This window comes from Heliangelus exortis, chromosome 2 (genome assembly GCF_036169615.1).
Source record: "Heliangelus exortis chromosome 2, bHelExo1.hap1, whole genome shotgun sequence".
NCBI lineage: Eukaryota > Metazoa > Chordata > Aves > Apodiformes > Trochilidae > Heliangelus > Heliangelus exortis.
The window spans coordinates 134,743,667-134,761,519 of NC_092423.1; the positions used below are offsets into that span (position 1 = coordinate 134,743,667).

At 34.3% G+C, this 17,853-nt stretch overlaps 1 protein-coding gene across 2 annotated transcripts in view; it reads right to left on the reverse strand.

Annotated features, from left to right (window-relative positions):
* CSMD3 (CUB and Sushi multiple domains 3) overlaps positions 1–17,853 on the reverse strand; it is a 544,465-nt gene that overhangs the window by 2,378 nt on the left and 524,234 nt on the right. For both annotated transcript variants that reach the window (XM_071738231.1, XM_071738232.1), the window contains 7 exons: positions 13,392–13,503; positions 11,873–12,052; positions 8,789–8,854; positions 6,699–6,857; positions 3,314–3,426; positions 2,893–2,980; positions 926–1,061 (listed from right to left, as the gene is read on the reverse strand). In XM_071738231.1, coding sequence (XP_071594332.1) covers positions 926–1,061; positions 2,893–2,980; positions 3,314–3,426; positions 6,699–6,857; positions 8,789–8,854; positions 11,873–12,052; positions 13,392–13,503 — 854 coding nt within the window. The remainder of the gene's footprint in view (positions 1–925; positions 1,062–2,892; positions 2,981–3,313; positions 3,427–6,698; positions 6,858–8,788; positions 8,855–11,872; positions 12,053–13,391; positions 13,504–17,853) is intronic.

Below are 17,853 nucleotides of genomic sequence, written 5' to 3' on the forward strand. Positions count from 1 at the left end.
TGAGAAGAGGTAGGTATTTCCACTTGGATGGTAAGATGATAAATAGTTAGGGTAGAACAAAAACCTGTAAGCATGCAGTTATTGGCAAATGTATAAAAAATCTACATGAGCCTTTGTTCATACTCCAAAGTAGTTCAAAACCAAATGGCACCATTGAAAAAAATCATGGTACATGTTTTAAACTAATGTTATCCTGAAGAGTATATAAAAATTATCGTCAGGCTAACAGATGTAAATAACCATTTTGACAGTTAGTAGTCAATGAATTGTCTTGTCATTAAAGTGATTAAATGTTCTTTAGTCATATAATGATTTAAAGGTATAGGAAAAGATTACTTGACACTAAATCCAAAAAAACTAACACTGGTCTCAGTAACATGAACAAAGCTGTTGAACTTAAAATCATGATATTGGCATGTAACTGCATACAAATGAATAATCTCAGAGGCATAGAGAGCTTTTTAATGAAACCTCTCAATGACATGTTTGCTTATACTTGCAAACCAATAAACAGAGCAAGCATCAAAATAAATTACTCATTATATGGTTCATAATTCTGTCATGTTGAAATAAAATAATACAGGCAATCTACTTCATGTACACAGAAAGTCTATTCGTTATATTATTCCCTTTATGCCAATAATTTACAGCATCCATTTTGTTATCATAAAATTTATAACATTTAGTTATATATTTATTTCACATGTAGGAATGAAAGCATAACATGGTAAAATAAACTGATCTCTAAATCTTATACCACGTACAAGAGGTAGGTATGAGGTGGGAAGTTAGGAGGATCTGCCTATATACATATTTTAAAAGCATTTTGTGATTTTACAGAAAACTTTGTTTACACTAATGAAGATCAAAAGCAATAAAACAAAAAAAATCACACAGGAATTCTATAAATGTAATTTGTGCTTACCTTTGTTTATAAAGATAAAAGCCAAAACCAGCAAATATAAGGGCAAAGAAAGGCACAAGGATAGCAATGGCCACTGAACTACTATTTGTACCATGTGGTTGATTGGAAGAATTTGAACCCTCAGACATGTTAAGTCCTACAAAGAACAATAAGAAAAAACAAATACAATATTTATATCTGTTACCCCAGGCACAATTCAGTAAAACTCTGTGATTTGGCCACCAAAATGTCTTCAGCTTTATACATGCAACATTATGCTGGGACCACCTGGAAAGTCAGTGTAGTGTGGTGTATCATATTCTGATTAATGAGTGGATGCAAAATGTCAGGAGAACAATACATTCTCTCTGGCTGGGTAAATATCTTGCTGCATAATTCTGTATGGGATTGTATGTGGAAGTTCTGTATGGGAAGTTTTTGATGTTAATAAACATTAATGTCCCATGTTACAAAAAATTATAGTAACACGTTTGATTATATTACTGATTATTTTTTTTATATTTCAGAAATTAATAAGCATTGTATGTATAAAAAGCAAGCATGATTTCAAGGAAAGGGTAAATCTGAAAAGAAAGGGTAAAACTGAAAGATCATCACATGGATTTCATTAGCCAGTACTATTAATACACAGAGTGAAAGAGGTATGAATAACTGTGAAGCGATAAAGCCAAGTATTGGTGGAAAAAAAAAAAAACCCAAAAACAATCTGCTGCATGGTTCAGTAACACATTATCTAAATTATCCATACAGAAACATATAAACCTTTTTAATGTGAGGAAAGAAATACCCATGCAGCTTCAAAGTTATTTTTTTAAATTTTGAACCAGACCTTTGGAAAACTTCACAGGTCATAATATCTTCTGATTTTGTTGATCTTACAAGACAATATATAAATAAACTGAAAAAAAATTCAACCAGAGAAATAAACAAAAAGAAGCAATCAGATAATGGATATGCCAAAATATAGAAAAATAAAATTTTGTGAAGAAAATTGTATAGGAATGTCAATAAGCACATTTTGTTCCAGAGAAACTATTTTGGTGTTTGTGTACATAAAATAATTAAGTATTAAATGTGTTAAACAAAATTGGTTCAATGATTGAAAATCTCTCCACAACTGCATTACTGACTATAATAACTACAGTAGATTCTTGTACAGAATTTAATCATTCTGTTCTTAGAATATATATAAACTAATAAAAAGTCTCCTCAGTATATGGACACTGAAACAGGTTGCCCAAGGAAGCTGTGGATGTCCCCTCCCTTGAAGTGTTCAAGACCAGGATGGATGGAATCTTGAGTAACCTGATCTAGTGGAAGATCAGGAAGGTGTTTCTGGCTGTGGCAGGGGGGTTGTTTTTTTTTTGTGTGAAGTTATTTTTCTTAAAAAGCATTAGAGAACCAGAGTTCTGTTACCAGACCTGTCTTTTCCAAGAAACGACAAATAAAGAATATTAGTTTGGTGTAGAACTTAATGTATAGAACCAAAAAGTCAATTTTAAACAAATAAATGTTTATCAAATAAGACTTTGTTCTTCTTAAGAGAAACATAAAGAATTACTTGCAAATATTTAGCAGTTTCACTCTTCTAGCAAATGTTCAGGTGAATTTTTCAACACCATGAATAAGAGATCAGCCTAACAGAGCATTCTATAATATGGGCTTTCTAAATAGCTATGAAGATGTGAAACTAAATCCATTTTACACATATTCATAGAAAAACATTGCTCAAAACATTACAAGTTTTCTATGAAGTACATTGCAAGGCATTTATAACTCCTTACAACTTCTGACAAAACACACTTTCTAAATACTACTTGAATGAGATTTTAAAGATATGAATATCTCAATATTATTTCATAAAATGTCAACACTGACAGCATCCTGCAGCTACTCCTATACTCCTGGACTTACTAAAGCAGAACACGGAACAATGAACTGGTAAAACCTTAGAATTTGCCAAATACCTAATCTCTGAAGTCCAAATTGTCCATAATCTTTACCCTGGATAAATCCTTGAAAAACGTATGTTGCTCCATCAGGTTCAGCAGAAACCTGTAAAAAACCAGTGCTCTGAATTAAATAGGGAAACCTTTGTTACAAGTATCTATTTAGAAGAGAGATATCCCAATATGCTGGACTGGTAGCTGTTAATCCCCAATAAAAACATTCTCTTTCTTTTCTAGGAAATAAAAATAAGTTCAAAAGACAATACTTCACAATTCAAATTTTCCGTAAGACTTGTCTCCTACATCTTACAATAAAATTTGCATTTCATTTAACAAAAGATTCCATTTGATATGTCTCAGAGTTTATTGGGTGTAGAACACCTGCATAATTTCAAACAAACAAATCTTACTTGCTTTCTTTTAACAGAAATATACTCACAAAACCATCCATAGCCCATTTTTCCTCTTTCAACTTGCTCGCAGATGCATGGGAGGGTGCTCTAATGAGATACATGTGGAGCATTAGCCGAGCTTCTTGGCTTTTATACACTCCTGTAGAATAAATTTTAAAAAAATTTTATTTGTGTTGAGTAGAGAAATAATTTCACCTCTAAGGATAAATTCTTTATCTCCTACCTTAAAAAAGGAAAAGGTAGTATAGGCAGCATTGTTACCAACATTTTAGTTTAGCTAGATGCATTCTTTTGTGAAAATATTTCAATTACTGTAGGATTTAGTATAGGTTTTTAGCTTAGACTGTGGAGAGGATAGAAGGGAAACCCTATATGCACAACTGTCACGTAATAGGGTAACACACCTTGCAGAGAACAAACATTGACAGTAATTGGATTTGAGATGGAAAATACTATTCTCATTCAGGCAGAGTGTATTTGAACCTCACATTCTCACTTTCAGTATTTGCAATTTAGTCATCAGGAATACTTGCATAAAAATTATTTTGCGAAATCTCATGCTAAATTAAAAATGTCTCAATTTAAAAATATCTCAAAAATGTCATTGCTCTTCATCAGCCACCATTATGACACAGGTTCTTCCACACGATAGGATTTGTATTTATTTTGTGGGTACAATTAATTGACTCATTTTTATTCCTGCAGAAGAAATATTTAGAAGCCAAATAACTTTGTTAATTTGTACAATAAAAATAAAATAGTATGATATACTTAGTGATTTAATCTCCCATTACAAAGACAACAGTGAATAGTGAAAATACAATCTAGATTTTTCCCCTCACATTTTCAGCCAATGTTATCAACTAATGGTTTGAAATTTCCAATTTTAAATAGAAGGCCTGTCTATTTCCTGTTCATTTCCTCTGTGGTAAAGCACTGAAATTCTTGTTCATTTCATATGAAGTCTTCTAGTTGTAGAATCACGCAAGGTAACTTTACATAAAAAAAGCTGATGATGGGTAAAATTTTACCAAACTGAACCAAAATTTTACTGAACCAAACTGAAAACAAGGAAAAACCAAACAATTAAACTTCTACATACAGAAATTCCGATAAACTGAAATTTAAATTCTCCGATTTATTTACTTAATACATCATAAAAGAAATTTCACACTGTAAATTAATATGACCTCAACATTTGCTCTCATCCCTCCATTATTTTAGAATTTATTTTACTAACAACTGTGAATTATTTCTGACTAGATTTAGTCATCATATGTTAGCTATGCACAAACTAAACTCTATCTTTTTTTTATTAACTGAAAACTCCAGATAGATAGCTGTAACCTTAATTTTGGCAATTCCCCGTTTTATGTTAATTCAAATTCTGAACAAGAACAGAAGACAGAACTGGGATGTTGGAGAAGGTACTGGCTCTCTATATTAGGGTTTGTATGGCAATGTTTTGGTAGCAGAGAAGCTGAACAGGTGGCTACTGTGAGAAGCTGCTTCCCTTATCTCTGACAAAGCCAAGGCCAGCCAGACCCAGGATGGACCTGTTGCTGGACCCATGCTGGACTGTTGAAGACCTACATACACCCCATGGGAAAGACCCAAGTGTCAGAAGCTCATGGAGGACTGGCTCCTGTGGTGGAACCCCACCCTGGAACAGGGAAAGAGAGGAGGAAGTACCTGAGACAGTGTGTGATGAACTGATTGAAACCCTTGTTCCCCATTCCCCTGTACCCCTTGGAAGGAAGGATGCAGAGAATTCAGGAGTGAAGTTGAGCCCAAGAACAGTGGAGGGGTGGAGAGAAGGTGTTTTTAAGGGAAGGTTGGTTTTATTTCTCATCACCCTACTCCCATTTGATTGGAAATACACTACATTAATTTCCCTGAGTCATGTCTGCTTTGCCCATGACAGTTACTGGTGAGTAATCTATCACTGTCCCCATCTTGATCCACATGCCTTTCATCATATTTTTCTTTCCCTGACCAGCTAATATGTGGCTCAGTGGGCACCTGGCATCCAGTCAAGGTCAACCCACAACACTCTCCAGTGGGAAAAAAACCTAAGATTGCAAAAAAACCCAATTAACGCTGTAGCAGACAAATTCTCAGGTACTTAGTGCTCCTTGCATCTTGGGGACATCTCCCACAAGACTAGGTTGTCTTGTGGGAGATGTCAAAGCCTCATCCACCTGGGCTTGAACACTTCCAGGGAGAGGTCATCCACAACTTCCCTGGGCAACCTGTTCCAATGTCTCACCACCCACACACTAAAGAATTTCTTGCTCATTTCTAATCTAAATCTACCCTCTTTCAGTCTGAAACCATCGTATTGATACATGCCCTTGTAAGAAGTCCCTCCCCACCTTTCCTGTAGGTACTGAAAGGCTGCTTTGCAGTCTCACTGGAGCTTTCTCTTGTTCAGGCTGCCCACCCCAACCCTCTTAGCCTTTCTTTGTAGGTGAGGTGCTCCAGCCCTCAAAATCTTTGTTGGCCATGTGGACTCATTCCAACAGGGCTGAACTTTCACAGGTCTTTTTCCAGTTCCAGTAGTTCTGTCACTTCCATCCTTGCTAACACCTCTGGGCTAAAAATTGTTGTTAAACTATTTTAGAGAAAGAGGACCTTAAGTAATGAACAAGATTCAGACCAGCAGTGTTCAGCCTATACATTACTGTGACATTTAAGCTTCTTCAGTCCTTGTAAAATGTGCTGTAGACAGAGTAAAGTTTCAAGAAGGTTTCAGTGCTAATATTGATTTCAGGTGTTGATATTTATTTCTTTATGCTTATTCATCTCCTGTGCTATAGCCTGCTACTCCTGTGGTGTGCCAGGCCCATTGTCTGTGTGGCTGCGATGTCTCAATCAAGGGATTGACCGAGTTCTAAACACCAACAAAAACTATAAACCCGAACATTTTTTACAGTATTTTTTGTTTGCTTCCTTGTCAAGACATATCAGTAATTTCTGTTGATGGCTCACAGCATAAGAATTGTTCATGCTGTGCCAACATAACCATGGCAACAGTACTCTGTGCTTCAGGGACTATGAAATAACATAAACCAAGATTACAATCAAGGGATTCTGAAATGACAACATGAAGGATAGCTACCTGTTTTAGATCTATCAGGTATTCTAACAAGTGTCATCTCTCCTTGCTGTTCATGTTCATTAAGTATCTCTGCCTTGTTAAATCAACACATATAAATGTCGTCATAATGCTTATTAGTCATTAAAGGGCTATTGTAGGGAAATTGCATGATCGACACTTATGAAAACCTCAGGAACCTAAGAAAGTTTCCAGACGTTAAAATTTTAAGTGATAGGCATAAAGTTACAGGGAAAAAATGTATGTAAGGAAAAAGAAAAAAAAAATGGAAATGAGTTGTTCTTATCCCATACCTGATAGCAGCAATTCCATATTGCTATTTGTAAGTGTGGCATTTACTCTTCCTGAAGTTGCATTGAAACTGGTGACTGTCAAAGTCATGGGCTGTTTCTTGCTTTTGTAATTGTAAGATCCTTTCCATATGTAATTTTGGGCAAATACATCATCAGGTACTATAAAGAAGTCAAATATGTTTCAATACATTTCTGCAATATTAAGTACTTATGAACTCAAGCATTCAACAAAATATATGATAAAATTAGCATTTTCTCTATGTTACTCTCTCTTTTTAAAATCAATTAGGCATAATTTTCACACATAAAGCGTAAGACCTGACATGAACATTTATCAAAGAAATGTGTTTATATTGAAGACCATAGCCACAACTTCATTTGCTGCCTTCCACAAATGGGGATATGCCCTAAAATTAAACCAACTTCACAAAATCTAATTTAACAGCTGTTAAAAAAGAACAAAACCAAAAGACCAGATTCCTTTCATTGCAGAAACTTTTCTATGCTAGCGAAGACAGGCAGGTACATAGAGCTTGGATTATATTTTGAAGAAATTAGTATCAATTTAGATATAAAAATAAGCATATTTAAATTTCATTTAAAATTTATAAGCATCTTATGTATTACCTGATGAAAAACTTACAGAAGAAATTTTGTCTAGTCTTCAAATGCTAAAGACATTATGAGTTTCAACAGGAGAAAAAAAAACCTCTCATTTAAAATTTAAAAGAGATCATAAACTTCAGGGACAATAAATATGCTAGTTTATAACTTCACATGTAATATTTATCACTATGCAGCTGTAAAATAATTAAAGTAATGTTAATCCAGGAATATTATGGATTAAAAATTATAAATATTTCCTATCTGGTAAAAACAAGTACATTCAAATCTTTAAAATCTTAACATGAGACACCATTTAAACAACTAAATTGAAGGCAACTTAGGATAGGTTTACTACACTCTCCAAAGGAATTGTATCTAATTTAGCCCTATAACATGTAACCACTACCTAAAATCAGCATATTCACATTATTTGGAGTCATTCACAGTAAAATTAAAGGTTTGGGTTTGTGCCTGTACTGCCATCTCATGTCAGATGAGCACAGGAAAATATTTATCCCTTTCTCTCTGATGATATCCCAAAACTCCAGACTAGAAATGTATTAAAGTCTTCCTCTGTAACTTATGTGTTACAGATACAAGTTGTCTTCCCCACAGAGGGTAAAAGAGCTCTCCTTGTTTTTTATTTGTGTTTGTGTATATATATATATATATATTTATTTTTTTTTTTACATATATATTGATGAATCCATTTTTGACAAGTAAACACATAAACCCAAAACAACTAGACATTGGGTCTGCAAACTGGAAGCAAGGAAACTTTACGGTGCAAACAATCTGATGCTGTTGGATTTGTGACCTGCCTGAAATTTATTTCCCTACTTTCAGGAAAGCCCATCTTCTCATCTTTATGTACTTTATTTACAGTTAATTTGGACTGTAGAAAACAGTTTCTGAATGAAGCGGACAGAGAAAGGTTTCTCTTGGGTGTAGTCAGAACATGCAAAGACAGACTTCTTTATCAAATATGTTAAAGCTGGAATTGACTTTAGCCTGAGTTTGAGAGATTACCTTCTCTAACCTAAAATTAGCTTTTTTGAAGGTTAAGTTAATGGCTAATACTGAAATATTTAGGAAAAGCAATTTAAATTAGCAATATATAAAAAGGAGTGCAAGACTGAAGAAAACCTGTGAAACATGTCTTTAAATTATTCCTGGGTGAGTAATATGGCTTCAGAATGGTAGGAATTTTGTAGGATCTTGCACAGAGCTCAATGGTTTCAGTGAAGCAAATAAAACTCATCACAAAACAGAGATTGTACATGGATATAAATAATACCATATAGTCTAGACAGATTTAAACATTGGGGAATAATTGAATAACTGATGCTTTTGTTCTGTTCACGTAAAGCCTAATCTAATATTCTATATTCATTCTAAGCCACTGGATGCAGTCTCATTAAACTGATTCTCATTGTATTTTCCACAGAAATTGTTTAAAATCATATATATTTCAAAGTACTTACCACTTAGTTTGGGACTTGGTGTTCCCAAAGCTGGTCTGGGGTCCTTCACTAATATTTTGGAACCAGCTATTAGGAAGAATGAATGACAAGAAAAAAAAATCCATAGCAAATTTATTACTCAGAAAATAGGAAATAACTTCCATAATGGGGTTTATTTGTTAAAAAATACGTATGATGATGTTTGAAACTCAAATTCAAACAAGGTATCAGCCGGTATCAAGCCTTATATCACTAAAGTCAGTCACCTAAATGTTACCAACTCATTTGCAATACCCAAACAGTGTAGGCTTTCACTTCAGAATTCACAGTAACTGTCTATTTAAAGAACAGCAACAGAAAGGAAGAAACAAATTAGGCTGTACACAGTGGCTCCAACTGCTCATGTGATCTCAGCACTTGAAGACTGAGAATTTCTTTTCTTCTCTGCTCAGAGTAGGAGCTCTCCCACTCCAGGAGATGATGAACCAAGTTCACTGCGACAGCATCATATGCTGCAGCTGAAGTTATTTTATTTTGCAGAAACTAATTTGGATTCACTGAACCATAAAGAAGACACATAATTCTGTCTTTTAACATAGAACACTCTCATGAAGCACTAGGCTCCATTTCTTGCTCCACTAGATATTTCAATATTTTGTATTTTGTATTGAGTCTTTGAACAGAGGCCTTTTCTCTACAACCAATATTCTAAAAAACAGACAAAAAAGTAACTTCTTTCCCTGGGTAGCGTGTATTTCTGCATAAAAAGGAAACTTTAGCATATCCACTGAGAATATTGCTCTTTGTAAGAACTTTTAGCTTACTACGGAAGGCTTGCTCTTGGCATATAGATTAAAACTGACAAGAAACAAGGTCAGGGGTTGGAATTCAACCAAAAGGTCTCATGATCTGCTACTACTGACTGATTAACCTCTGTTTCCTCTCAGTTTTGAAAGAAACTTTCTAAACTTCACTGAACATGACTGACCTGGAGGGCATGCTTCAACAATATATGATTTTTGACTACATCAAGCTCAGGCTAGAAATATGTAGATCATACTTTCCAGAGGGCCTCAGTAAAAAAAGGTCCAAGATAATTAGACTTGTAAAGGTGAATATATTACTGGTCAAGATCAGAATTAAATTTTCAAACACAAAATAAAATTTAAATACAAATCCAAAACTAGAACAATTTTTTAAATGGAATTTAAGTTTCTAGGTCCATATATTTGTTGAGTAGGACTTTCAAGACTGTATTTTTGCACTATAAGGACCAAACTCTGGTTTAATTCCTTTATGGATTCTTTTAAAGGTCTCTACTCCAAATGTTTTATTTCCTTTCATCCATTCCATATTTTTGTGAAGTTCACATTCAAAGGTGAACAACCTGACTTGATGTCTTTTTCCCTTGCATGCTAGAGAGATTTTTCACTTCTTTGTAACAGGTGAAATTAAAAATATTGAAGATACATTTTACTTTTTTTTAATTAGTTAATAATTTACAATATCTTCCTCATTCCTAGATGTCTCCAATCCTAAAACATAAGAATCAAGACCTCTAAGGTAGACATATAGTTACCACTTAGTATTCTCTTTTTAAAAAATCTCTCATAAAGGTTCCTTAATATCGGATAAGACAGCTTACACTACTTGCTTCAATATTATCAGCAGAAAATTCTTGGATCAAAATACATGAATCACATTCCTACCTCAACACTTCCTGAGTACTGAATAAGTCATAAGCTTCCTGTCAACTCTCTAACACTTTCCCAAAGTGCTGTTCTGTTTTCTTCCAACATTTGCCTGGTGTTATGTGCCAAGACACATTTTTTTCAGTAATACAAAATATTAATTTCATATTCCCCTTCCAAGTAGCAGTGTTAGGCTATATAGCCTTAGAAAGCCTATAGAAGAGCCCTGAAGATAACCAGGTATCAGTATGGTTAGGTATCAGTAATCTGAAAGGTGTTTTAATTATTTGGGAAATAGAATTCCAAACAGTTGCAATATTTGAAGATGTTTCTTATCTCATATGAAAAAGACCATGAGGTTTTTTTATGCCCTGCCATGACAATGTAGCATAAATTAGGAAAAAAATAAAATTTTGGAACATCAGGGACAAAGTAAATACATTTTGTTTGCAAGTAGCCCATTGCTGCTCACATACAAATAAAAAATCATTTTAAACACCAGGGATTAATTCCATGGGAAAGGAAAAGGCCTTTAGGATCACCAAGTCCAACTGTGAACATAAAAATTCCAACTCCACCACAAAATCTCAGCCACTCCTCTTTTGTTCTCTAGACTGTTCTCTAGACCTTTCATCAGCTTCGTTACTCAGTGGACACCCTTCAGCATCTCAATGTCCTTCTTGTACTGAAGGAACTAAAATTGAACACTGTAATTGAGGTGTGACCTCACCAGCTGCTTACAGAATCTTTCATCTCCATCTTAATCCTTGCTGAGTGGTCTGTAACAGACTCCCACCATGGTATCTGTCTCACTGCCCTTCCTCCTGATTCTTGCCTTTAAACACCCAAGCTTATTGTCACCATCATTAAGTTCTAGCCAACTAAAAACTCCCTAAAATACAGAACTACTCCACCATCTCTCCTTCTTTGCCTATCCCTTCTGAAGGGTGTATAGTCAACTATTGCATCACCACAGTTATGCAAAACATCCCATGTTTCTGTGATGGTGACTATTTCATACTAGTACAGCAATTTTCATTGCTGTCTTGACATTGGCACAATATCTGTAAATAAAATTTAGAGGGCATTTTGAAAAACATGAAGATTCCTACTCCTGAGCTTATGAGAATGTAATTCATACCTGACACAGTCAGAAGTCTAAAAGCAGATGTTACCCAAGTATTTAGCCTCCAGAATTATATCTGAAATTGACATATCGAGCACGGAAATGAAAGACAAGTACATAAAAGCATATGTCCCATTAAACACCACTGACAAAGGATGACAGTTAGCTTCTTAGATGTTCTCCCTCCTAATTCTCCTTGCTATCCTGCCTTATCTTATTAGATTGCAAGTAAAGAGAATCACTGAAGTATGACAGAAGAAAGACACGATGGGAAACAGAAAAATATACCTTCACAAACTGGAACTTTCCCAGTCCATGTGCCATCAGACCTGCAGGCTCTATGCTCTGATCCCCCTGCCAGGAAGAAGCCTGGCTGACAAGTATAAATCAATGTATAACCAAGTGAGGGAAGATCCATTCCTGCAACATTAGCATGTGTTGGTATTTCTGGTTGTTTACAGCTGTGAGCTACAAAAGATAAAATATCCTTCAGTCAAAATGGTGAAAATATTTCCGCACAAATAACCTATACCCATTCTGATAGGTACCTAATGAAGAAAAAAGCCTCAATAAATATAACATATATTAATATATTTTAATTCACATTTAAATTAACTACATAGTCTATAAATACTGTCCTGAGCCTCTAAATACACTCTTGAAAATGAACCTTTCAATTTTAAGGGCTCAAGAACCCACATATATGGACTTACATGACTAAAATCAATTGTCTGCATATATGAACACAAAGAGCATACATCTTACCACAGTTAAAAGCAACCATGGCTTGTGACTTCATGACTTAAAACACCTATGTAGCATTGAACAACAGTAAATAAATGGGTCATTCGGAAATCATGAAAAGTCAAGGAGAAATTGGACATGAGTTTTAAATATCAGGCAGAAAAATTAATTACTCTTCCTAATCTCATGCAAGGTGCCTTCTATCTTTAAAACCTAACAGAATCTGAGAGTCTTGTGTTATCTCAAAAAACAATGTACCTCTAAGAGCAGAGTTCACCTTTCAACACACTGAGTTACTGATTGCTGTTTGCTTAGGAGGAATTCCAATCTAAAACATTAGTGGTTTTTTATTGTGTGGATATGGTCTCCATACACTTTAGTGATTCTATACGGTCAGACCTATTTCCAGAAAAATAAAGCTGGCTAGCTGAAAAACTAAGAGGATGAACCATGTTGTTACACCTTCAGTGAATTAGCACTATTTATTGGAGTGTAAATTATCTAAGAAATTAAATACTAATTCTGATACTCAAGCAAAAAGATTCTCTGCATTTCAGATAAAGAAATTTCCAGTTACAAAACCTTTCTCCACTTTTTAAAAATATATTGATTCCTTAGGAAACAATCCAAACTCTTTACTAGAAGAGATTGTAACTCTACTACAGTACAGGTTTGGGTTGTGCAAGGCTGGCCTACATGTCCTACATAGTATGCCTAACTCCTACTTTCATTGTCTAATTGGAAGGGTTGCATCCTGTTAAGACAGAAATTTACTATTTCCAGACTCTCTCTGGATGAAGAGCTGTTTGGTATTCTAAGTATTTTGTGGTTGTTTTTTTTTTTGTTGTTGTTGTTTTGGGTTTATTTGTTTATTTTTGCTGTTTAATTCTATAAGCTATTACTGAAAAATTCACTCACATTTCTAGCTACTGTAAACTAGTAAACTGTGATTTTTTTTAGCATTCAGTTATTAAAATATATAAATTAACTTCATAACTATTTTAATGTAATTAGATACTCTAGATTAAAAAACTGATAGCTAAAAAATCTAACATTTACTTACGTATACATTCAGGCTGGATTCCACTCCATGTAAGATCAGGAAGGCAAGTTCTTGTTGTTGAGCCATGAAGCAGGTGTCCCTTTTTACACTGAAACTGAACAACATTTCCCACCTATTAAAAAGTAGAAAACACCATAGTATTTTTATAAGGAAATATCAGGGGTTTTGTTGTTTTTTTTTCAAATTTGACTGCAAGCTCCTTCACATCATACAGGCTTGATGAACTGTGATGGTCTTGCTGCAGAAAGGAAATTAATTGCACAGTGTTTTGTTATGAAATAAAATTTTTCTTCATTCTCATTAAAATTACTCTCCACCCAAACTGGAATCCTCCACAGAAAAGAATTGAAACCTCATCTCTTATAGTCTCTTTGGTTTTTGGGCCTGGAGCAGTTTAGGCACTCTGAGCTTGGAAACCAAGCTTACTGTGGTTTCAGAGATCTGAGTCAAAGGGGTCAGTCAGATAATTTTTTAGCAAACCATGGAAGTTGCAGGGAAGTATTACCTATTTCAGTAACTTCAGTAATAAGTAATAGATTATGGTGGATCTTTGCTGAAATCGACACACTTTGTGGTGTGCTGGGTGAACTCACAAATTATAATGAAAAATATTTCATTATGACATGCAAGGCCTGGCCAATAACACTGTCTCATGCTTCAGAAACTATGATGTTCCTATAATACTTATTTTTTTTTAATCACAAGAAGTAAAAAAAGAACAATTTTTTTATACTGCAGATAAAAAAATGAAACAAAAATACTTTGCAACTTACAATATTAATTCATCTGGGATTAATTTTCAAATTATTCTTATTATGGGCATGTGTTGCATAAAAAGGAAAACAGAACTCTTTAGTCAGTAATGGCTTCTGTACAAACATAACATTGTTCAGCATGTCCAATCATGGTGTCACTGATGAAAATGCAAGTAATTCTCTGTTTCCACCAAAACCGGGGAAATTAGATTACATGTTTAACATTCAGAGAGTCATTTATTGCAAGCTGTGAATTGTTAGCTCAAATATTAAGGTGCATAGATCACATTTACTATTTGGCAGTGACCTGTACTAATGTATTTATCAACTTATATTTAAACAAGAGGCTGGCAACTCTGAACTGTATATGACAGCATATTTATGGTTCTGGTATTAGTTCATTTGGGCGCCTTTTTTTTCATTATTTTCATTAAAGGCATAGCATTATGTTCAAATAGATGCCCAAAGGTAGAATGTGAACTCTTTCACAATAGTTGAGTTCTGAAAAGATTGTTTACAGTGCTACAAACAGTAATTCATAGTACTACTTCATAGTACTACTCTGTTTCAGCTCAAGGTTCCCACCAGAATTAAATTTAACAGTAGCCATGAACTACAGATAGTAGCTCATCAACACAGTATGTGATTTAAAATACATTTCCTTTTTTTTCTCTTTACTGTGCTCACTGTACTATGTAATTACTTTTAAAAGACTGAAGAAAACACAGTAAATAACTTTCACAGTTAATCAGAAAATGGGGAAACAGTAGAAGTTGAATAAAATAGAAATAAATATACTTACTTGTTTAGTAAAAAACTTGATTAAAACCAACCATCACCAATATATTACTTTATAACAGCTACTAGTCTTATGAAAAATTTATAATCTGTCTCTAGTGAGGCAGTTTCTACTCACAACTATGGAAGGAACACCGGCCCAATTTAATCTTTAGTTATCAAGGAAGGCAGTACTTTGACAATAAAGACCAAGATTCGGTCACCCTTGCTTACACGACAAATAAAAACCAACCAAAACCAAAAAAATCCAACCAAAACCAAACCTCATCGTAACAGTTAAAACACACAAAAAGATTTTGTGCATTATTTCTTAATGCACATCTGAATAGTAACTTAATTTTCATTATCCTTTATTCTTTCAAAGTTGACTCTATGATCTTCCTGAATATAAAATATTTAAGAAAAAATGTAATTGTGATGTCAAGTAGCTGGACATAATAGAAGTCAATGAAGAGGATAACTGGCTATTATACTTAGATACCTAATTCTAAATTGTAACTAAGTTAGAGTTTAAACTCTAGTTGTCAATAATAACTCCAAACGCAGCTACTGTGTTGCCTTAACTGCTTAGTTACACCACCTTCTTTACTTTCAATTAACATTTTATGTCCTATTTTCTTCTTCTTTTTTTAAATACAGGGTCATCTTTTCAGAATTCAACAGCTGTCACAATGTAATTATCATTAATACATTAAGTCAACACCACATAATTATGGGCAATACCGAATTGGTCTTACAACTGCCATCCTGAAACTTTCACCTACATTTTCATAGGATATTATCTAAAATAAATTTGTCATTGTATTATATCTCTTCAGAGAAATAAAAAATCAATAGATGAAAAAAAAAAATTCAGTATATTCAGTAAAATTCAGTATATTGTCGTTCTACTTGTCAAGAATGGCCTGAGAAAGAAAGTTCATACTTTATGAGTTGAAAGGGTTGCAAAATCATGTCTCTAAAGTCTAAAGTCTTTAGATATTCAGGAATCAATGGGTAACAATGAAAAAGGAAAGCAGCTGTGCTTTTTTGAATTTTGCCTAACTTATCTCTCTTCTTTACTTGCCTACTTATGATTTTGCATTAGTTCTTTATGAAGTGAGTCTTCTCTAGACAGATATGCTGAAGGAAAACTGTTCTTCTGAAGAACTAAAAAACTAATAGAAACTTTTTCACCATCTTCACTACAGCTCTGCCTGCCTCATGTCTTCACTGATGCTTGGCTGCCAAATCATCAAATCACTTCTTTAGTACAAGAAATATATCAGTGAGATACAGATTTGGCTCAAGTCGACAAATAAGTGGGAAGGTTGAGTTGCTAGCTTTCTGTAATTAAAAATAAAGCACCATCTCAAACAAACAAAAAAAAACCCCACAGCAAACAAATAACACTCAAACCAAACCACTGTTGATACTGCAACCAGTTTTAACTGTTGTTGCAATACCAGATTTTCTATCCAAAAAAATAATTATCAGTGAAAGTGTTTTCCTTATTTCCTAAAAAAAAAAAAAAAAAAAAAAAAAAAAAAAAAAAAGCAAAAGCAAATGGATGTCAATCATACTATCATTGGTAGGGAAATACAATTTTTACATACATAAGCCCCAAAAGTAGCATAAAAAATAGAAAACCCTGCCAATGTGATGAAAAAACAGTTTTTAAAACTGCTGCCATGATATTCAAAATACTATATAAATCAATAAAGGAATGAGGCTCCCTGATCCTAAAAAAATTAATAAGTCTTACAAGCATATTAAATTACTAAAAATGAAAAAAACTCTGAAAATAATTTAAAAATTACTTTTCATGGTCTATTTTTCAGTATTCTTGTACCAGAGGCACCAGGTGGCGCTAGAATACAGCTTTCAGAGGTCTTAAAAGATTCCCAGTCTTGAGATGTCCAGATTTATTCAAATTTTTTGTTACAGTTTATATAGAAGCATTAGTGGTAACAGCTGGGGAAACAGCTGAACTATCTTTATTCACTGCACTCTTTTTTTTAGGGAAGAACTGCCCTATGTGCAACAATGCTGGATTTCAATCCTGACAAAAAGTTATTTCTTTGTATACAGCTTGATCATCTCTGTTCCAGAGCTGCTTTTTCCATAGTGTTATGGTTTGGATATTCCCCAAATGAACGACACTAACCTTTGCAGCCCAGAAATCCAACAACATCCAGGGCTGCACCAAAAGAAGGTCTCCTGTAGGTCAAGGGAGGTGATTTTCTACCTTTACTCCAATCTCATGAGACCCAACCTAGAGTACTGTGTCCGGTTCTGGAGCCCCCAACAAAAGAAGGAGATAGGGCTCTTGGAGTGAGTCAAGAGGAGGGCCGTGAAGATGATCAGAGAGATGGAGCACCTCTCATATGAAGACAGGATGAGAAAGTTGTGGGTTTTCAGCCTGAAGAAATCTCTGGGGAGACCCTATAGCAGTCTTTCAGGACCTGAGGGGGGCCTACAGGAAAGAGGGATTTTTTTATGTGGGCATGTAGGGATTGGATGAAGGCAAACAGTTTCAAGCTGAAAGGAACTAGATTTAGATAGGACAAGGAGTAATAGCTTTAACTGGAAGGAGGAAGATTTAGGTTAGATATTAAGAAGAAATTCTTCACTGAGAAGATGGTGAGAAAGTGGAACAGGTTTCTGAGGGAAGCTGTGGATGACTGCACTCTGGAGGTGTGCAAGGCCAAGTTAGATGGGGTTTTGAGCATTGTGGTCTATTGGGAGAGATGTATCTTCTCATGCAGGAGGCTCAGAAACAGCTGATTTTTAAGGTCCCTTCCAAAACGAATCAGTCTACGATCCTATTATAATCCATCAAATAATATAATAATAATATATACTAATTATAAAGATAATTATTAATTTTATTATTGATTATATTCCTTATAAGAATATAAGATATTTCT